Source organism: Diabrotica undecimpunctata, chromosome 3 (genome assembly GCF_040954645.1).
Source record: "Diabrotica undecimpunctata isolate CICGRU chromosome 3, icDiaUnde3, whole genome shotgun sequence".
NCBI lineage: Eukaryota > Metazoa > Arthropoda > Insecta > Coleoptera > Chrysomelidae > Diabrotica > Diabrotica undecimpunctata.
Window position 1 is genome coordinate 109222510 of NC_092805.1, and position 18081 is coordinate 109240590.

General features: G+C 31.9%; 1 protein-coding gene across 6 annotated transcripts in view; it reads right to left on the bottom strand.

Annotated features, from left to right (window-relative positions):
- LOC140437210 (prestin-like) overlaps positions 1-18081 on the bottom strand; it is a 187785-nt gene that overhangs the window by 15739 nt on the left and 153965 nt on the right. For all 6 annotated transcript variants that reach the window (XM_072526582.1, XM_072526583.1, XM_072526581.1 and 3 more), the window contains exons 5-9: positions 11934-12112; positions 5045-5209; positions 4866-4970; positions 650-783; positions 8-170 (exon numbers count right to left, since the gene is read on the bottom strand). In XM_072526582.1, the coding sequence (XP_072382683.1) occupies positions 8-170; positions 650-783; positions 4866-4970; positions 5045-5209; positions 11934-12112 (746 nt within the window). The remainder of the gene's footprint in view (positions 1-7; positions 171-649; positions 784-4865; positions 4971-5044; positions 5210-11933; positions 12113-18081) is intronic.

The window sequence follows — 18081 nt, forward strand, 5'->3', positions numbered from 1 at the left end:
TTCTTACCAACGCAAATAATTCTTGATTGGAATCTACCTCATACATTAATTTTCTAGCAAATATAAGGGCCATTGACATTGTGATCGTGTACGATACCATCGTGATAATAAATGATTCTACGAAAATTTCGGGAATAAGTTCAAAGGCAGGAAGGGTTGGTTTTGGTAATCTGAAATGAATTAAAGATATACATACGAATTAGGATAGTAACATTAAATGTATAATGATTTAAATTTACATCTTTCAAAATTTTGTCGTTTTTGTAAAACAATATTATTTAACATATGCGTACGCTGTTCCCAGGTTTAAGATCAACATAATTAGTTGTTTTATGTACCATTCGCATTGTGCCTTAAAAAGCGTTTAATAGTCTGTTCAATAACTCTTAAAAAAAGTCCTAAAAGAGTTTTGAAACTTGGTACATAGATTCCTCTTGGTCCGAGCAAGAGCCCTAGGTTCAGGTTTTACAGGTCTAGAGGATCGATATCATACTAATGTTTGTATTTTGAGAACGATTTCCGAAGTGGAAATTGAAACGTCAATAAACTTACTTTAACCTTTAATTGTGGCTTAAATCCATTTAAATAGTAATTACTTTAAAATGTCACAAGAAAATAGCTTCAGAACAATACTGCATTCTATACTTACCCAGTAGGAATAAAGCCAACTACTGTTATATTGTAGTTACTACTGAAATGCATAAATCGGCTCGATGCTGTCCCAAGTACCACAGCAACTAGTTCGATAGGAAAAGGTATCGTTGTCTTTTTTGCTAACCACGGCTAAAATCAGATAAATGTTATACAATTTTTGTAAAAGTCTGTAAAATATTTATTGCTACCTAAATGTTATCTATAAAGTATAATGATTAGTAACGGTTATTTGACTTGTATCCTTTTTTGTGCTGCGAAAACCATCACAAATGACAGGAAATATGTTCATAACAGTTACCTTATTGATTTACCTATGTGCATCCATTACAGAAATGTAAAGTTGTAACCTGTTATACTTGGTACTTAAAAAGTTATAACCAGTATTACATGAAAATCGTCTTAAGTTTAAATCTTTGTATAAAAAAAGCAGTAAGGAACAATGATCTATTGCAACCATAGATTTTTAATAATAGTCAAAAATTATAAAAATAATCAATTTTAATAATATTCATTAAATCGATTACGAGTCAAAATGCAATTTGTTCGTTCATGTTTTTCCTAAGTCACTAGACCACTACTAGTCCAGTCGTCAGAGAGTTCACCTCTAAAAATCATACCAACAAGTTGAATTTTGCCGAGAATATAAATTTTGAGACCTCAAAAAAGATGCAAAAAAGTTACCACTTTTACCCCCGGGCTTTTTACCACTTTTTACTAAAACCCCCTAGTAGGGGGGTAAAAACGCAAAAAAATCAATTTACCAAGAATCTGTACGCCGTAGAAAAAAAGTTTCAAATAAAAAATGTAGCTAAGATAATTTTAAATAAATTTTTTTTTATTTAAACAAAAATGACACTGCATCAACTACTAAGAGTTATTAGCAGGGGGTACAAACACAAATGACAAGTATTCCATGTCTTACAATGTATATATAACTTAAATATATTCTATTAAACACTGTAACATTTAATGTCTTTCAAATATTTCAGCACTTGGTTGAACTAGCAGCTGTAGATCCTTCATGTTGGTAGAGAGGTTATTTTTTCTTCTTTCTTGGGTGTATGTTTTTCATTCTAACAGAATATGTTTCACAGTGATTTGGATCTTGCAGTTGTGGCAGAAAGGGATGACGTCTTTATTTATTAAGTGAATATGGGTTGGTATAGTATGTCCTAATCGTAGTCGAGTTATTATCACTTGTTTACAACGTTTGAGTGGGAGTGGTAAGGTGGTGCCGACAGTTTCTATAACATCTTTTAATTTGTTGGATGTGGAATTCCAGTTACTCTGCCATAAGTTGGTACCTAATATGTTTTTTAATGGAGGTTTTATGGTCGTTTCTTGTTAGCATGTGTGACACAGGGATGCTTTCATCTAGTGCAGCTTCATTCGCAAGTTGGTCCACTGCTTCGTTTCTCTTGATTCCCACGTGTGATGACACCCATAAAAAAGTTATTTCTATGTTTTTTGTTGATAGTAGTATGAGTTCATTTTTTATTAGCATTATAATTTCATTTGATGAATACAATTGTTGTAAAGCTTTTAGTGTACTTAATGAGTCAGATACTATAATATAATGAGGTGCGGATTTTCTTCTGCAAACTTTCAGTGCCTCTAAAATAGCCAGTGCTTGTAAATGTGCTACAACTCAGAGGGAGTTGTATTTTAAAATGGTCTGCTCCATGTATGTAAGCCGCTGCTAGTCCTGATTGAGTTTTTGATGCATCAGTGTAGATATGTTCAGAATTTGGATAAAGGGATATTATTTCATGGTATGATTGATGTATTACTGTTGGGTTAGTGAATGTTTTGGGATAGCGAGTAAGGGATGTATTTACAATTGGTGGACTAGTTGACCAAGAGGGAAAGTTTTGGGTTGGATTTATGATGGCACTAAACTGCTCACACTCGTAACCACTGAATTTGATTCTTTCATGAAAAGGGAGTGTATTCATAGGTTTATTTTTGTAATTACTGATACATTTAGGTTTTAAGATATTTGAATGAATGGGATTTTGATGATTTGATGATAGACAAGTTGCATAATTTAGTGACAATTGTTGCCTTCGTAAGTGTAAGGGTAATTCGTTAGCTAATACTTGAAGGCTATTGGTCGGGCTAGTTCTAAATGCGCACAGATCAATTCTTAGTGACGTTGTTTGAATTGAGTTTAGTTTTTTTAATGTAGTTTTTTTGGCAGTACTATAACATATTGAGCCGTAGTGTAATTTGCTACGTATAAGTGATTGGTATAAGTTTAATAAAAAACGTTTATTAGCGCTTTTTTTGTAGAATGAACCGTTCTCTCAGAAACAACGCTTGAAGCGACCGTCGATTTTTTATGGCAGTCACATGCGCGAAATAAATTTTCAATAAAATTTGTATTAACTCAACGGTAAAAATTCGATATCTTTTAATCTAAGTATCCTATCGACAAAAATCAAGATGCGTTTTTAATGCAGTTTTTGTATTTTACTTAGTTTTTATAAAAGTGTTCAATAAATAAATTAGGCGCGATTTTTGCCATTTTTTACGATTCTCATGAGATCAATAAAATTGATCACTTTGATTGACCAGTCGTAGTAAAATTTCTATTTTTAAAGATCTTTAAAATATATGACGTGAAATTTCAACTTGGAGTTGTGGCAACAAAGATGAGGCATTTGAAATATGAATAAAAAATGCAGAATTTAATGCTTTACATTTCAAACGATCGCACGTCACGGGAAATGAGTCAAAAAAGACGGTTTTAGGTTTTGGTTTAAAGCAGAAGTTTGGTTGTGAAATTTTATATCCAGCGTTTTTTAAGCATATTTCAAATGCGTCACATTTGTTGCCAAAACTCAAAACTAAAATTTCATGCTATTGATTTTGAAGGTTAGTCTCTTGTAATCGAAACTTAGTGGCCGGTCAATAAAAGAGATAGGTTGTATTGATCTCATGAGAATTATAAAAAATGGTATAAATCGCGCCATGGTTATTTATTCAACACCTTTATAAAAACTAAGTTTATTCGCGGCAAAATACAAAAACTGCATATAAAAGCTGCTCTATTTACCTTTAAAACAAATGTTGATTTTTGTCGATAGGACACTTGGATCAAAAGATATCGAATTTTTACCGTCGAGCTGATACAAATTTTATTGAACATTGATTTCTCGCACGTGATTGACATTCAAAATCGACGGTCGCTTCAAGCGTTGTTTCTAAGAGAACGGTTCATTCTACACAAAAAGTGCTAATAAACATTTTTGTTTAAAATTATCTCAGCTACATTTTTTATTCGAAACATTTTTTTCTACGGCGTATAGATTCTTGGTAAATCAATTTTTTGTGTTTTTACCCCCCTACAAGGGGGTTTTCGGGGCAAGCCCGGGGGTAAAAGTAGCAAACTTTTTTGCATCTTTTTTGGGATACCAAAATTAAGATTGTTGGCAAATTCTGATTGTTCGCGAATGATTCATAAACAATGAAGTATGGTAATAGTACTTTTAGATAGTTTTAGAAAATATATGGTAATCCATATCAAATTACCAAAAAAATAATGTACTTGTATTTTGTCTCATCCTGTACTTGATTTAATGAATTTTAGCAAAAATAATTATTTTTATAATTTTTGACAATTATTAAAAAACTTTGGTTGCAATAGATTATTGTTCCCATAACCCATTGTAATTATACAGTGCGTTGAACTTGATACGATTTTCATGTACTAATATTGGTGACAACTTTTTAATTACCGAATGTAACAAGTTCCAATTTTATATTGTTGTGACGAAGAAATGAGGCAGATTTCAAATTTAGTATAAAATACATGGTATTTCGTTTCAAAGTTATATAACTTTGATCTGGCACGCTATTACGAAACACCCTAAAGATTGTAACTAATTTACAAATATGACGATTAAATCCATCTACAATTTTTGAAGATAACTGTCTTTTGTATCTTTTACTATAACAGATCTATGTATTGAACTTCTTCACATTAAAATCCACAAGGAATCTACGTTCCTGTAGTTGGCTGTATACCATTACATTAATATTAATGTAATTAGTGTGTATTAGTGTGTAGTGTATTAATTAATTAAATATATACCTTTTACAAAGGATTTTAATTAATTTCTTCACATTAATCAGTCACTGTATATATTTTAGTAGAACAAAATTATAAAATACTCGTAGTAAAACAAAAATGATATATAATTACTTACTTTAAGTAACTCATTATTAATAATTAAAATGACACAGGCTATTAAGGACACAACCATGGCACTAACATTAGCCGATGAAACTGCTAGGACTGCATCATATATAGTCTAAAACAAAATATAAAATATATTGTGTAAGGTTTTATGGTTTTATAAAAATCTAATAATAAATAAAAACTTACCAGCGGAAAAGCAAAGTTTCCTCTTCGTTTAGAAACATTAAGACCAAGAAGATCCTTAAGTTGAGATCCTACTACATGAAATGCTGAAGCGCAAGTAAATCCATTTACTAACGTTTCAGACAACAACTGGGAAACCATACCAAGCCTTAAGAGATACATCACTAGCTGCAAAAAAAAAATATTCTGTAACTCTAATTTTATATTGTTAAACAAAATAAAAAAACACAAGCAAATCGTAAACGCAAGTAAATAATCTAGCATTTGCACGCATCAAAAAGGATACAGATATTCCTAAGTAACAATTTAGAGTAAACGATATTAAACGTTTGATCTTTTGGGACATATTAGTAATAAAAAGCCAAAGAAAATGATAATAAAAACAAAATGATTACAACTATTTTAACTATGGAATTATTAATAATTTATGGAATATTATTTAATAATCAAATTTATAATTTGACTTTTGTGGAGTTCAATGTTCCGTCTTTTATGTGTTTTTTCAAATAAGTTATTATAACTTATCTTTTCTTTCCCGTTCTTTGATTAAATAATTATGTTCTTCTGTTTTATTTGACTATAGGTTCTTTGCAGTTCTCGTGACTCTGTTTAACTCATCTCTAAACTCGTTTTTCTCGTTTAAATTCTGATTTGCTCTGCGTCCATCAGGTTAAATTCTTTAGATTTCTGTGGTTTCGATCCTTACTTTTACAGGCACATCACTGAAGTATTGGTTTTACTTTAACTGATGTTCAACATTACATCTTATAAATTTTATAACATCGTTTTTTCGCATGTTGAATGCCAATGGGATCAACATAGTCTCATGCTTTTGTGTGATACAAAAATGTATCATCTACTACACAATGGAAACAACTTGAGTTTTTCATGCTGTATACTTTCTCTCTTTCTTAATGTTTAGTTCGTTATATGCACTCATTGTCAATTAAATGGTTTATTTCAGAAACCAGTTAAGTGCCAAACTGTTCAAAAATAAGTTTATGGCAGAATATTGTTCTACAGGTAGATAAAATACTTGTTCTAGTGCAGACAAAAGCCAAGTCACTATTCGTCTTGGCTGTTAGGAAGCATTGGAAAGATTAGTTTTAATACAGAAAGTAGTCAAGCACCGTCGATTATCTGATTTCTGTTCCAAATCACGTTATCAGTTGGTGATACTCTTGCAGCGACAAACAGCGCCGTAGTTAGTTGTTTGTTTCGTTCTAATTTGAATGGTCTTCTTCTTCTTCTTCCTACTTTATAAATTGGCTTAATGCCTGTTCTACTTCGGTTTTTAGCCTCGATTGACGTTTTCTGGCCATCTTTTCCTCGGTCGTCCCAATGATCTTCTTCCATTTGGCGATTTGTCTCTTGCTATTCGTACTGTTCTATTTTCTGTCATTCTTTCGATGTGTTGATTCCATTCCACTTTTCTTCTTTTGGTCCATGCGTTTATTTCCTCTATACCACATCTCGCTCGTATTTCCTCACTTCTTACTCTGTCTCTTAGAGATTGGTTTGTTATTTTTTGTAAGACTTTTATTTCAGTTGTTTCCAGTAGTCTTTGTGTTTTCGCCGTATCTGCTCTTGTTTCCGCTGTGTACGTCATTATTGGTCTTATTGTTGATTTATATATCCGGGTTTTCGTTTCCGTTGTGAGGTATTTGTTTCTCCAGATTGTGTTGTTGAGACATCCTGCTGCTCTATTTGCCACGTTCGCTTGTTTTTGTACTTGTTCTTCCCCTTTTCCGTAGCTTGACAGTTTTATTCCCAAGTATTCAGTTCCCATCACTTGTTCTATTATTTTGTTATTTACGACTAGTTTACATCGTCTCGGTTCCGCTGATATCACTATCGTTTTAGTTTTCTCTGTTGAGATCTCCATGTTGTATATGAGTGCCGTATCTTCAAATTCTTTAATTAATCTTTGTAGGTCATCTTCATTTTCGGCTGTTATTATGGCGTCGTCGGCGTAGCATATTATCCTTATTTTCTTTTCTCCCATTCTATATCCTCTTCTTTTTTTAACTTTCTTTATGATTTCATCCACTATCAGATTAAATATTAATGGGCTCAGCGAATCTCCTTGTCTAATGCCAGTTTCATATTTGATAGGTTGCGATAGTTTTCCTTTACATCTTACCATAGCTATGTTATCTTATATATATATATATATATATATATATATATATATATATATATATATATATATATGGTTTTTACTAAATCCAGTGATATTCCCTTTTCATATAATATAATTATAATGGTGACTGGTAATTTGAATGGTGCCAAAGTAAATTTCTCGTCTGTGTTGTGACTGTTTAAAGGTATTTCTTTAGTAGAGTTTTATTTTGAGTTGTCAAATGTCATACATATAATCAGAAGATAGAGCAACAGTGTACAAAAGCAGACGGAATGTTGTGAATGATGATAACTACAGGCTGGATGTTATTCGAAATTTTAGAGTGAAGGGTAAAGCATATGTATCGTATTCTGATAAGAAGGAGATCAGAAAGTAAAACTAGCCCGTCTAACATAAATATGCTTCAAAATGTTCAGAAAATATACCTAACGAAGCAGTATAAATATCTGAGCATATTTTTATTCTGTCGACAATAAAAATGATTAAGACACATATCTTCGAACTCTGAATGAAATCAAGGAGGTTAGACGTAGGCGAAAGGAATAAGATGTAAGTTTACATTTAAACCGAGTTAATGAAGGTAATGGCACTGACGAAAGTTTCAAGAGAAATTTTACTTACGCGTACGATTTGAAAATTGTTTATTTAAAAAGAGTAAATAGAGTAAATATGGTGAACGTAAGAGTATTAGTGCAATAATGTGTGGTATAACCCACAATACGTTAGGATATATATTTTCAACTGTAGACAATGGTGGCCAAAATATTACAAAAAGCTGACCATATCTGATGAAACCTCCGGTAGTAATGTACGGAAAGAAGAGAAATTGACTTCTAAGGTGTTTTAAATGACTTTCAAATAATTACTCTTCAACAAAGTGACTCTGATATAGCTAAGCAGTATATTGATGGATTTATTCAATCAACTTTTTCCCTCTTGAAAGTGAACCGACCTACAGCCTTTTCCAACTGAGATGGCCTACCTAAAGGTATGGTAAGTAATCTATAAAAATGTGTCTAAAGATACTTATAATTTTGATGTTGTAAGTGCCTGGAAATGTGAAGAAAATTGCAGATTTGAGAAATTAAAGGACTATTTGGTTGGGTACGAAGATTTTTACAATCCCACCTTTGAATGGCCTACAACTGAAGCAGAAGTTGCCTTCTGCTTAAAATCATAAAGTATGTTTATGTATTGAGGGTGGGTATTGAGTGAAAAATAAACAGGTTAAAGCAAATGAATTTTCTTCTTAAAAAATCTCAGTTGTGATCATATTTTATTAAAAAATGTAAATGAAAAATTTTTTTATTGCATAGACCAGTCAAGTGAACTTTTTAATTTTTTGGTGGAGTCATTTAAATTTTTAAAAATTAAGGTAAATAGTAGATTTAAAGGAAAAAGGAATTTTACATCACGAATCATTTATTCTTAATTCAGTTTTTCTTAGTTTTCTGAAAATTAATAGTTTGGTGCTTAACTGGTTTCTGAAATAAACCATTCAATAAATATAAGTGACTAAGTTTAGCACCTACTAAAGTATATACTTCACTTCTTCAAATTAAAAGAATATCAGGATAAAATGTCAGATACAAAGATACAGATCATTAATGACCTCTAACAGTTACTTTATTGTCAAAACCAAAGGGGCAAGTAGATTTCCACCAGTCTCAAAGTCGATTCCTTCGCCATTAAAGGCAATGCTGTTTGACCAAAGTTGTTTTAAAATATTATTAAAAAAGGGTTAAAACTTAATTTATATAATATTATATATATATATATATATATATATATATATATATATATATATATATATATATATATATATATATATACACTTGAGTGCAAAACAATCGACTCAAAATCGATGTTTGAGATTACACCTTCTGTTTTAATGTAAAAAGTATGAAAATACCAAGATGTAATGTGCAAATAGTAACTTTATTATTGAACTTACAAAAACCGCTATTTCATTATTTGGAAGACGCATTATAAAAACAATATGCTATACGAATAGAGTTTCTCAAATATTCATCATTGGAACTATCCCAAGAAAGACATAATGAACAGAGAAATCATCAATTACGAAATGAATTTTTTTATTTTTCAATATCTATTATTGCTACCCCTATTACTAATTACACTTTCCAGTCGATTTCGCAGGGATCGGATGACTTTTCTAATAAATTCTTGAGGCATTGCTTCCCATTCATCGTTAAGCGCAGCCCTCAATTCCATTATGCTCCTTGGTGCATGATTTCTGTTTCGGATCCTTCGTTTAAGCTCATCCCAAACATACTTTATTGGATTTATGTCCGGGCTCAACGCAGGCCAATTTATTGTAGGTATACCGATCTCAGTCAGATAGGTGGTGGTGACTCGTGCGGTATGACATCGTGCATTATCATGCAATAAAATAAAGCATCACCAATAAATCCCACGTATGGAACCACATTTCCTCCGAAATATCTCTGATGTAACGATCCGCCGTTAAACCTCCACCACGTCCTCCACCAGGCACGAAAACCAACTCGGTTTTCCCATCCATGGAAATGCCTGCCCAAAATATACAAGAACCGCCTCCATATGACACAATTTTTGGTATACAACATTGAGCAAATCGTTCTCCTGGCCTTCTATAGACTCGACGCCTCTTTTCGTTGCCATGTAGGCAGATCCTACTTTCGTCGGAGAATAATACCTGACTCCATTGATAGTCGTCCCAATCCAGATGTTCGCGAGCAAATTCTAGTCGCCTTTACTTCTGGGCTGTAGTTAGCTTGGGACTCGTAGCTGCCCTTTTTGGTGTCAGGTTGGTTGCTTTAAGTCTCCTTCTGACTGTCCAAACGCTAGTAACCACACCTCGGACTTTTTTTCTTTGAAAAGCTCTTCTTTAAAATTAGCACCAGTCAAATTTCTCAGAGATTTAGATACAAGAAATCGATCATCTCTCCCTGTTGTTGTTCGTTTACGACCTCCTCCTTGTCGGCGAACATAATCACCAGTATCTTGGTACCGACGATATACTCGGGAGTCACCACTTGGGGATTTGCCACGGCCCTCTGGCTCAGGTCTTCTCTCAATAATGCTACTACTTGAGCTGCTTTGACAGATGTGGTATCCATTCGTTATGCAGTTGCGAACTTAATTGACTCATGTTTTAGTGCATCGCTATGGAAATTGATGCCTACGATGTTAACCGAACGCGTTAAGTCGGTGCGTGTCGATTTCAATGAGTCAAATTCTGACCCCCTCTCTACGTGTTGCATTATTTATTTATAATACGTTATCCGATTTACCAAAAACCAAAACTTTTTTCAAACTCAATAATGAGGATAATAATTGTACAATAAATATTATTAAAATCATAAATGTGTTGCTTGTGTGAGTCCATTTCAAAAGGTAAAAGAAATAATAAGTTAGACTTACTCACAATCAATTTAATTTAACTAATCGGACGACCGGTTTCGCTTTCTATAATATGCAAAGCATCTTCAGGTCACGATACAAAGTTAAAATGATGCCGGTACACTATTAATTGATGGTTGAAAGAACATGGTTCAAACTATCTTGGATTGTTGATTGGAGAACTCAGGTCAACTATTGTAATTATTTAACAGTGAACGGGGAAGTTCTTGAGGAGACAGATTGTATGATCTTCAATGGATGTACAGATTTGTGGGTGTGCAATTGTATAATCTTGTAGTTATCAAAATTTCTTTGATAAAGTTTTTGTAATATCTGGCAAATTATTGTAAAGTCCAAAAATTTTTATGTTAAAATTAAATTAAAACACTTTTACACACACAGAAACACACAGAAAACACTTAAAAAACGGGGGACGAAACAGACATTTAATTTAAAAGGAGAGGATTTCTAAAAGAACTACATTTCTTAATAGGAGACAATGAGTTTTGTCTCATTGTCTCCTATTAAGAAATGTAGTTCTTTTAGAAATCCTCTCCTTTTAAATTAAATGTCTGTTTCGTCCCCCGTTTTTTAAGTGTTTTCTGTGTGTTTCTGTGTGTGTAAAAGTGTTTTAATTTAATTTTAACATAAAAATTTTTGGACTTTACAATAATTTGCCAGATATTACAAAAACTTTATCAAAGAAATTTTGATAACTACAAGATTATACAATTGCACACCCACAAATCTGTACATCCATTGAAGATCATACAATCTGTCTCCTCAAGAACTTCCCCGTTCACTGTTAAATAATTACAATAGTTGACCTGAGTTCTCCAATCAACAATCCAAGATAGTTTGAACCATGTTCTTTCAACCATCAATTAATAGTGTACCGGCATCATTTTAACTTTGTATCGTGACCTGAAGATGCTTTGCATATTATAGAAAGCGAAACCGGTCGTCCGATTAGTTAAATTAAATTGATTGTGAGTAAGTCTAACTTATTATTTCTTTTACCTTTTTAAATATTATTAAATTTACACCTTTTAGAATGAAACAGGAGATGTACTTTCGCAAAATAATTTTGAATCGATTTTTTTGCACTCAAGTGTCTAAATTATATATATATATATATATATATATATATATATATATATATATATATATATATATATATATATATATATATATATATGGTCGTAATAACTAATAACTTTCACTTATATGCACCATGGAATTTTTACAATTAATTATTATAAAATTAATTAAATTAATATAAAAAAATTGGCATTACGTGAAGACGTTTCCACTTACAAGGAGTATAAAATGACTTATAAGTACCTGTATAACAGCCACTGTGAAGGTAACCGTAATGGCTATTTGTACATTTGTATACTGAGGTAAATTGGAATCATAATTTTCAGGCGCCACTGAATGCCGCGTCCCATTTTGCATTATTTCTATCGTTGTATATTGACTAACTACTTTTCCTGTCATGAGACATACTACTGCAAATGTACCTGCATATAAAAATAAATAGTTAGATAATTGTTTTAAATTTTTTTGCAAATATCAATAGCGTTTTTATTTTTAATTTTGCAGTGAATTCAAACAATAAATATAGAAACTTATAAATCTCAGATGTAGATAATTCACCAAACGCTTTGTATATAAATCTGACGTGTATTCGAGATTATGCAAGAACTTATGTTGTAAGCCTGGAGTTAGAACTTACAGATAAACCTTACAATGAATAAAACTACTTAGCCTATGACACATCTTACAAAAATGATCTGTGCGACTCTATAAATCTTATTTACGTTACGTAATCGTATCCAAAATCACACACCACTATCATCATTTGCACTACAGCCCTTTGTGAGCCAAAGCATTCTTTAGAACAATATTCCATTCTGTCCTATCTCTAGTAATTCATCATCCTTTAACTTCAATGGATTTTGAGTGGTCTTCAAAGTTGCTCATATACTTAAGTTTCGATCTACCTCTAGTACTTCGTCCCACTGGTCCTCTTCGGTCAAATACTTTTCTCACCGTCGCATTTTCCCCCCTTCCGATTACATGCTCAATCCATCTGAGACGTGCTATATTAATGAGTTTTAGGTCGTCAGCTTCCCCGAAGCTTCGATATAACTTAAAGTTGTAGCGTCTACTACACAAACCCTGCTCTTTTCGTACTCCGTATATTCTTCTTAGAATCCTTCAGTCGAAACGCTTAAGCAGCTCTTGGACATTCTGTGTGAATGACCACGTTTCAGCTCCGTATGTTAAAACTGATCTTATTAGATTTCTATACACGGTCAGTTTAATTTTTCTTGGAAGTTTTCAGGTTATTTGTCTTTCCAGGCCATAGTAACATTTATTAACAACGACTATTCTTCTTTTGATTTCGTCGCTGACGTTGTCCTTAGGAACCTGTGTATATGAAGGTGTACACACCTTCTAACTCCATATCACCAATTATTAGTCTAGGTGTCTAATTACCAGACTTGGAGACGCACATATATTTCGTTTTTTCAGCTTTTAGTTTTAGTCTTATTTTTAGTACAGTAGCCCTAAACGACCGAAAGGTTTACGTTAGGGACTCTGTGAATCTGGCGATTATGTCTATATTGTCTGCATATCCAACCACTCGTACAGATTTGTTAAATCACCCACACGGTAATAAAAACATTAGCAGAAGATCTTTATTGTATTTCAAACAAAGATAATTAACAAGTAGAATACATTTTGGTAAAAGAGGTCTCTAAGTTGAAATAGCTTACAACAAACTTTTGCACGATAAAATAACAAGTATTCTAAACGTTTTAGCCAGGTAATAATTACCATACTTCAATAAGGATATAAAAAACTGACGTACGAAGAGTTCGTTAAGAAGCAACTCTAACCAAAATGTACAGTATGTGAACTTGTAAGTATAGGTTATTCCACGAATATACGACTGTTTGGGATTATTGCGACAACGAATATTTTACTGCGCAAGTAGAAGTATGAAAGTAAATTGGTCTAATTATTATTCCAATAAAAAGGGTCTACTGTTAGTATGACATCTGAACTAAAATTATTTCAGTTAATAGATGTTCAGATAGACGCAAAATTTATTGTGAAATTTAATCCGAAAATAACAAACATTTTTGCGCAAACCAAGTATACACCAAAGAGGCGTACCGGGTTTCTTTGATATTACACTATTTTATTACTTTATTAGGTACTACAACTGTAATAAAAATAAATGTACTATTTTTAATATAAATGAAAAGAAATTGGCAGAACGATGGTTCAGAAACCAGAAAATGAATCTATATAATATTTCACTTTGTTAGTTTTAAACATTTGTTTGCTTTGAGTGGATGTACTCTTAAAAGTTCCGAAAGTAACGGGTATAACATACCGGCTATTGATAGTTAAAGTACCGAGTCGTTACAGATATTAAAAAGTAACGAAAATTTACATACAGTTTCATATATCGCCGACTGATTTTAGTTTTAAAAACCGTCCGTATAGAGGTTTCCGGTGAAGAGAGGTGTCCGTTAAGAGAGAGTTTAGTGTAGTGTATTTGTTTATTGAAGTCAAAAATGCCGAGACGTGTTTTAGATGTAGACAACTTTATATTTAATGTACTTCCTTATTTTACTGCTGAGAAAACAAACGGGGGCCCTTTGCGATCAGTTCAGTCCGTACATAAACGTGTGTGTGATGTACTCTGTATTCGTGAAACAAAACTAAAGTCAGTTTTGCAAAAAGCAAAAAAAAGTGGACAAAGTGAACAAAATGTCGCACAATATGAATCTCGACGACAACCAAAGACTATAGATCTTCCCGAAGGTTGCAAATTTGAAATCCGTGAGACAATATATAAAATGCGCGAAAAGAAAGAACATGTTTCTTTAGATTCAGTGCTAAAAAATTAAAAGACAGAAATATATTTGAAATTTCCACAAGTCTCTGGAGAGTTTTAAGACAGATTGGCTTTAAGTTCAAAAAGGAAGACAATAGAAAGGCTTTGTGAGAAAGAGCTAGTGTCGTTCACAAAAGAACAGAATTTTTAAGAAATTATAACATATTTAAAAAAAATGTTCTTCCTTCGTTTAATTAGACGAAACATGGATTTTTGCTAAAGGCGGTATAAAACGAATTTGGCAGGACGAGAGCATAAAATCCATAACGAGGGAAAGATATATATTATAGTGCTTGCAGGTAGAAAACATGGTTTTATTGAGGGAGCAGATCTTGTGTTTTCATCAAAATCAAATCAGCCGATTATCATGACAATATGAATACGGAGATGTTTGTGAAATAGTTGAAAGAAAAACTGTTGCCAAGTTTACATGAACCATCCTTTGTAGTACTGGATAATGCTGCGTACCATTCGGAAATTTTAAATAAGCAACCAACAAACACCTGGAATGTAGATAAAATAAAAGAATGGGTAACGAATAAAAATATTACATTTCCTCAATACTATTTTAAGCCTCAATTACTAACGTTAGCTAAAAGTCATGCACAACCAAACATATATATATATATATATATATATATATATATATATATATATATATATATATATATATATATATATATATATATATATATATATATATATATTAGAAGTGATTATTTCGACCAAAAAATAATTTATAAATACGTTCAAATTATCGGGTAAAGTGGTCTATAATAAAAATCTTTCTTTTTTCTAAATTACTCAATATTTCGCCATTTATTTAAAAGCTTCCTCAGGAGTAAACTATGTTTATATAAACTAATGTTCAAATTGTTTTTAGTTTACTCCTGAGGAAGCTTTTAAATAAATGGCGAAATATTGAGTAATTTAGAAAAAAGAAAGATTTTTATTATAGACCACTTTACCCGATAATTTGAACGTATTTATAATATATATATATATATATATATATATATATATATATATATATATATATGCAAAACATATTATGATAACCATATTGGATACAAGGGTTACAGTGACGAGACAGTCTTGGAAACATGGCAACAAGCATTGGAGATATTGCCACTCCTGAAATTTGGGGAAAAAGTGTAAAAAAATGTGAAGACCTGATTGAAGAATGGTGGATCCGTGAAGGTCACATCGAAGCAGTTAATCCTGTCATAATTTACCATCCGAATGAGGATAGCGACGACAATGATTACGGCTGTGAATCTGATGGTTGATGATAGTTTTAGGAGATTGGGAGAACAAGAGAATAAGTAAGTTTTTTGTTTTTTTTTTAATACTAATTCGACTAAATAAAGTACAGTATTTAATCACTTAAGTATTATTACACTTCGTTTAAATCATTTAATTCAAAAACTAACTTGTTTACAATACTAAACTCAATGATAGTAATTATATAATTCAAAATCTGAATTACAACTGTTCTATAAACTATCAACTCTATATTTATATCATGACTTCATATTTAAATCTAAGGTTTATATCTGCCATAACAGTATTTTAAAAATGGGGAGAATTTACTATTGTACAATTCAGCACATTGGACCATTTAAATCGATACCTTAAACCGAATTTAAAACAGTCGTATATTCGTGGAATGGAGTATAAAACATATCCTCAACTGTCCAAAAGTAAAAAAAGTAATGACTCAAAAGCAATTTCCAATGATTATAAGTGTGATAATATTTTAAAACAGTTACAAGGTTATAAACTAATGTACCACATGTAATTATTGTAACTTATAATTAATATAGCTACTAAATAGATTAGCTAATACCCAGTATGGTTAATTTTAAATAAACAAAACTATGTACACTTTAATCTTTTATCAGTAAAATATATTTTTAAATCGTTATGCAATTATAATATCCAAATAAAGTTTAAGAATTCAAAATAATCAGATATGATCATTATCGATAAATAGGAAAATAATTAAACCAAACTGATTTGAAAATAAAAAAGAAGAAAAAATATAACAGGTAAATAATTTTGAATTAACACATGAGCTTCAAGATAAATAAGCTATATATATATATATATATATATATATATATATATATATATATATATATATATATATATATATATATATATATATATATATATATAAGTAAAAGTAAAAAGTAATGGCATGTCTCGCAAAACAGAAAACCAAAAATGGTATATCGATGGAAGGCAACCGTATATACGTATTTCTGACTATTGGTCGTCTTCAGTACGATGCAGCCAAGTTAGAAAAGGAGCATATTAACTTGGGAAAGGATCAATACAGGAACAATGCAACCAATTTGTGGCATTAGAGTTAGAAGACCCTGATGGTTTCCAGGGCAACAACTAACACCAACCACGGAGGAAGCTACAGCTACCTGAGGAAAGGAATGCCAAACGTTGAAACGTTTAAAACAAATGGAAAAGGATAATGCGAGTGAATAATAAAAGTAAAAAGTATATATATATATATATATATATATATATATATATATATATATATATATATATGGACAATAATATATAGTGCTAGATAAGGTCTTAATACATACAGAAAAAGTTTCGTATACAAAGAAAATATTAAGACTAAACGGAGCTCTAAGAAGAGCTCAAAAAACACGCGAGCGATAGATGGGTCAAACATGTGAAGCAACAATAAGAAAACAGCAAAAACATGTGCCATATGTGGAAACTACAGAAAATTCTAAGAAACGACAGGAAACCAATGACTCTTCTACAAAGAGAACACCATCCAAGATAAGGCCGAAGTCTTAAGAACCACTCTAGAAATACAGTGTTCCATGAACTACCACCAACGAGAAGTTCTCTGACTTTGAATAGGAAGTCGAAGAAGATTACTACAGAAGGCCGGCAGAAGCAAAAGTTCTACCACTAAAACACACATCCTTCAAAGGAGTGAGTGGCGTGATTCGGAAAACTTCACCAAGAAAGCAACTACACCGGACGAAATAACCAACAGGGCTCTAAAGTACCTCCCAGTGAAAGCAGTCGTTTATCTGACCAACATAATAAACGCATTGATGAGATTCAGAAGATTCCTGAATCGATGGCAAAAAGCTTCTAGAATCACAATCGATAAACCAGGAAAAAACATAATTTTTTTCACAGAACTTCAGGCCAACAAGCGCAGCTCCAAAAACGGCTTACGGTAGCAGCCAGAAAAATTGTTGAAAGAGTGATACTCTCCAGGCTCGAAGAGGAAACAGAAAGACTCCTGGTTTGACCAGAAGCCAATATTTAGAGCCGGACAGTCAAGCGAGCACCAGGTACTCAGGCTCTCAGGTTAGGGACGACTGAAGAGTAATTCTTGAGGAGAATACGACCCACACAGGTTTGTAAAGCCAGTATGATGATGATGATAATTAATAAAAATTTGAATTGATTGTGGAACGGCCGGATGAAAATCAAACTTAGTATTTTTCAAGATATATATCTCCTGAGAAATTACTTGAGTAGATTAATGAGTTCCATAAATTCAGTGATAATCACAAG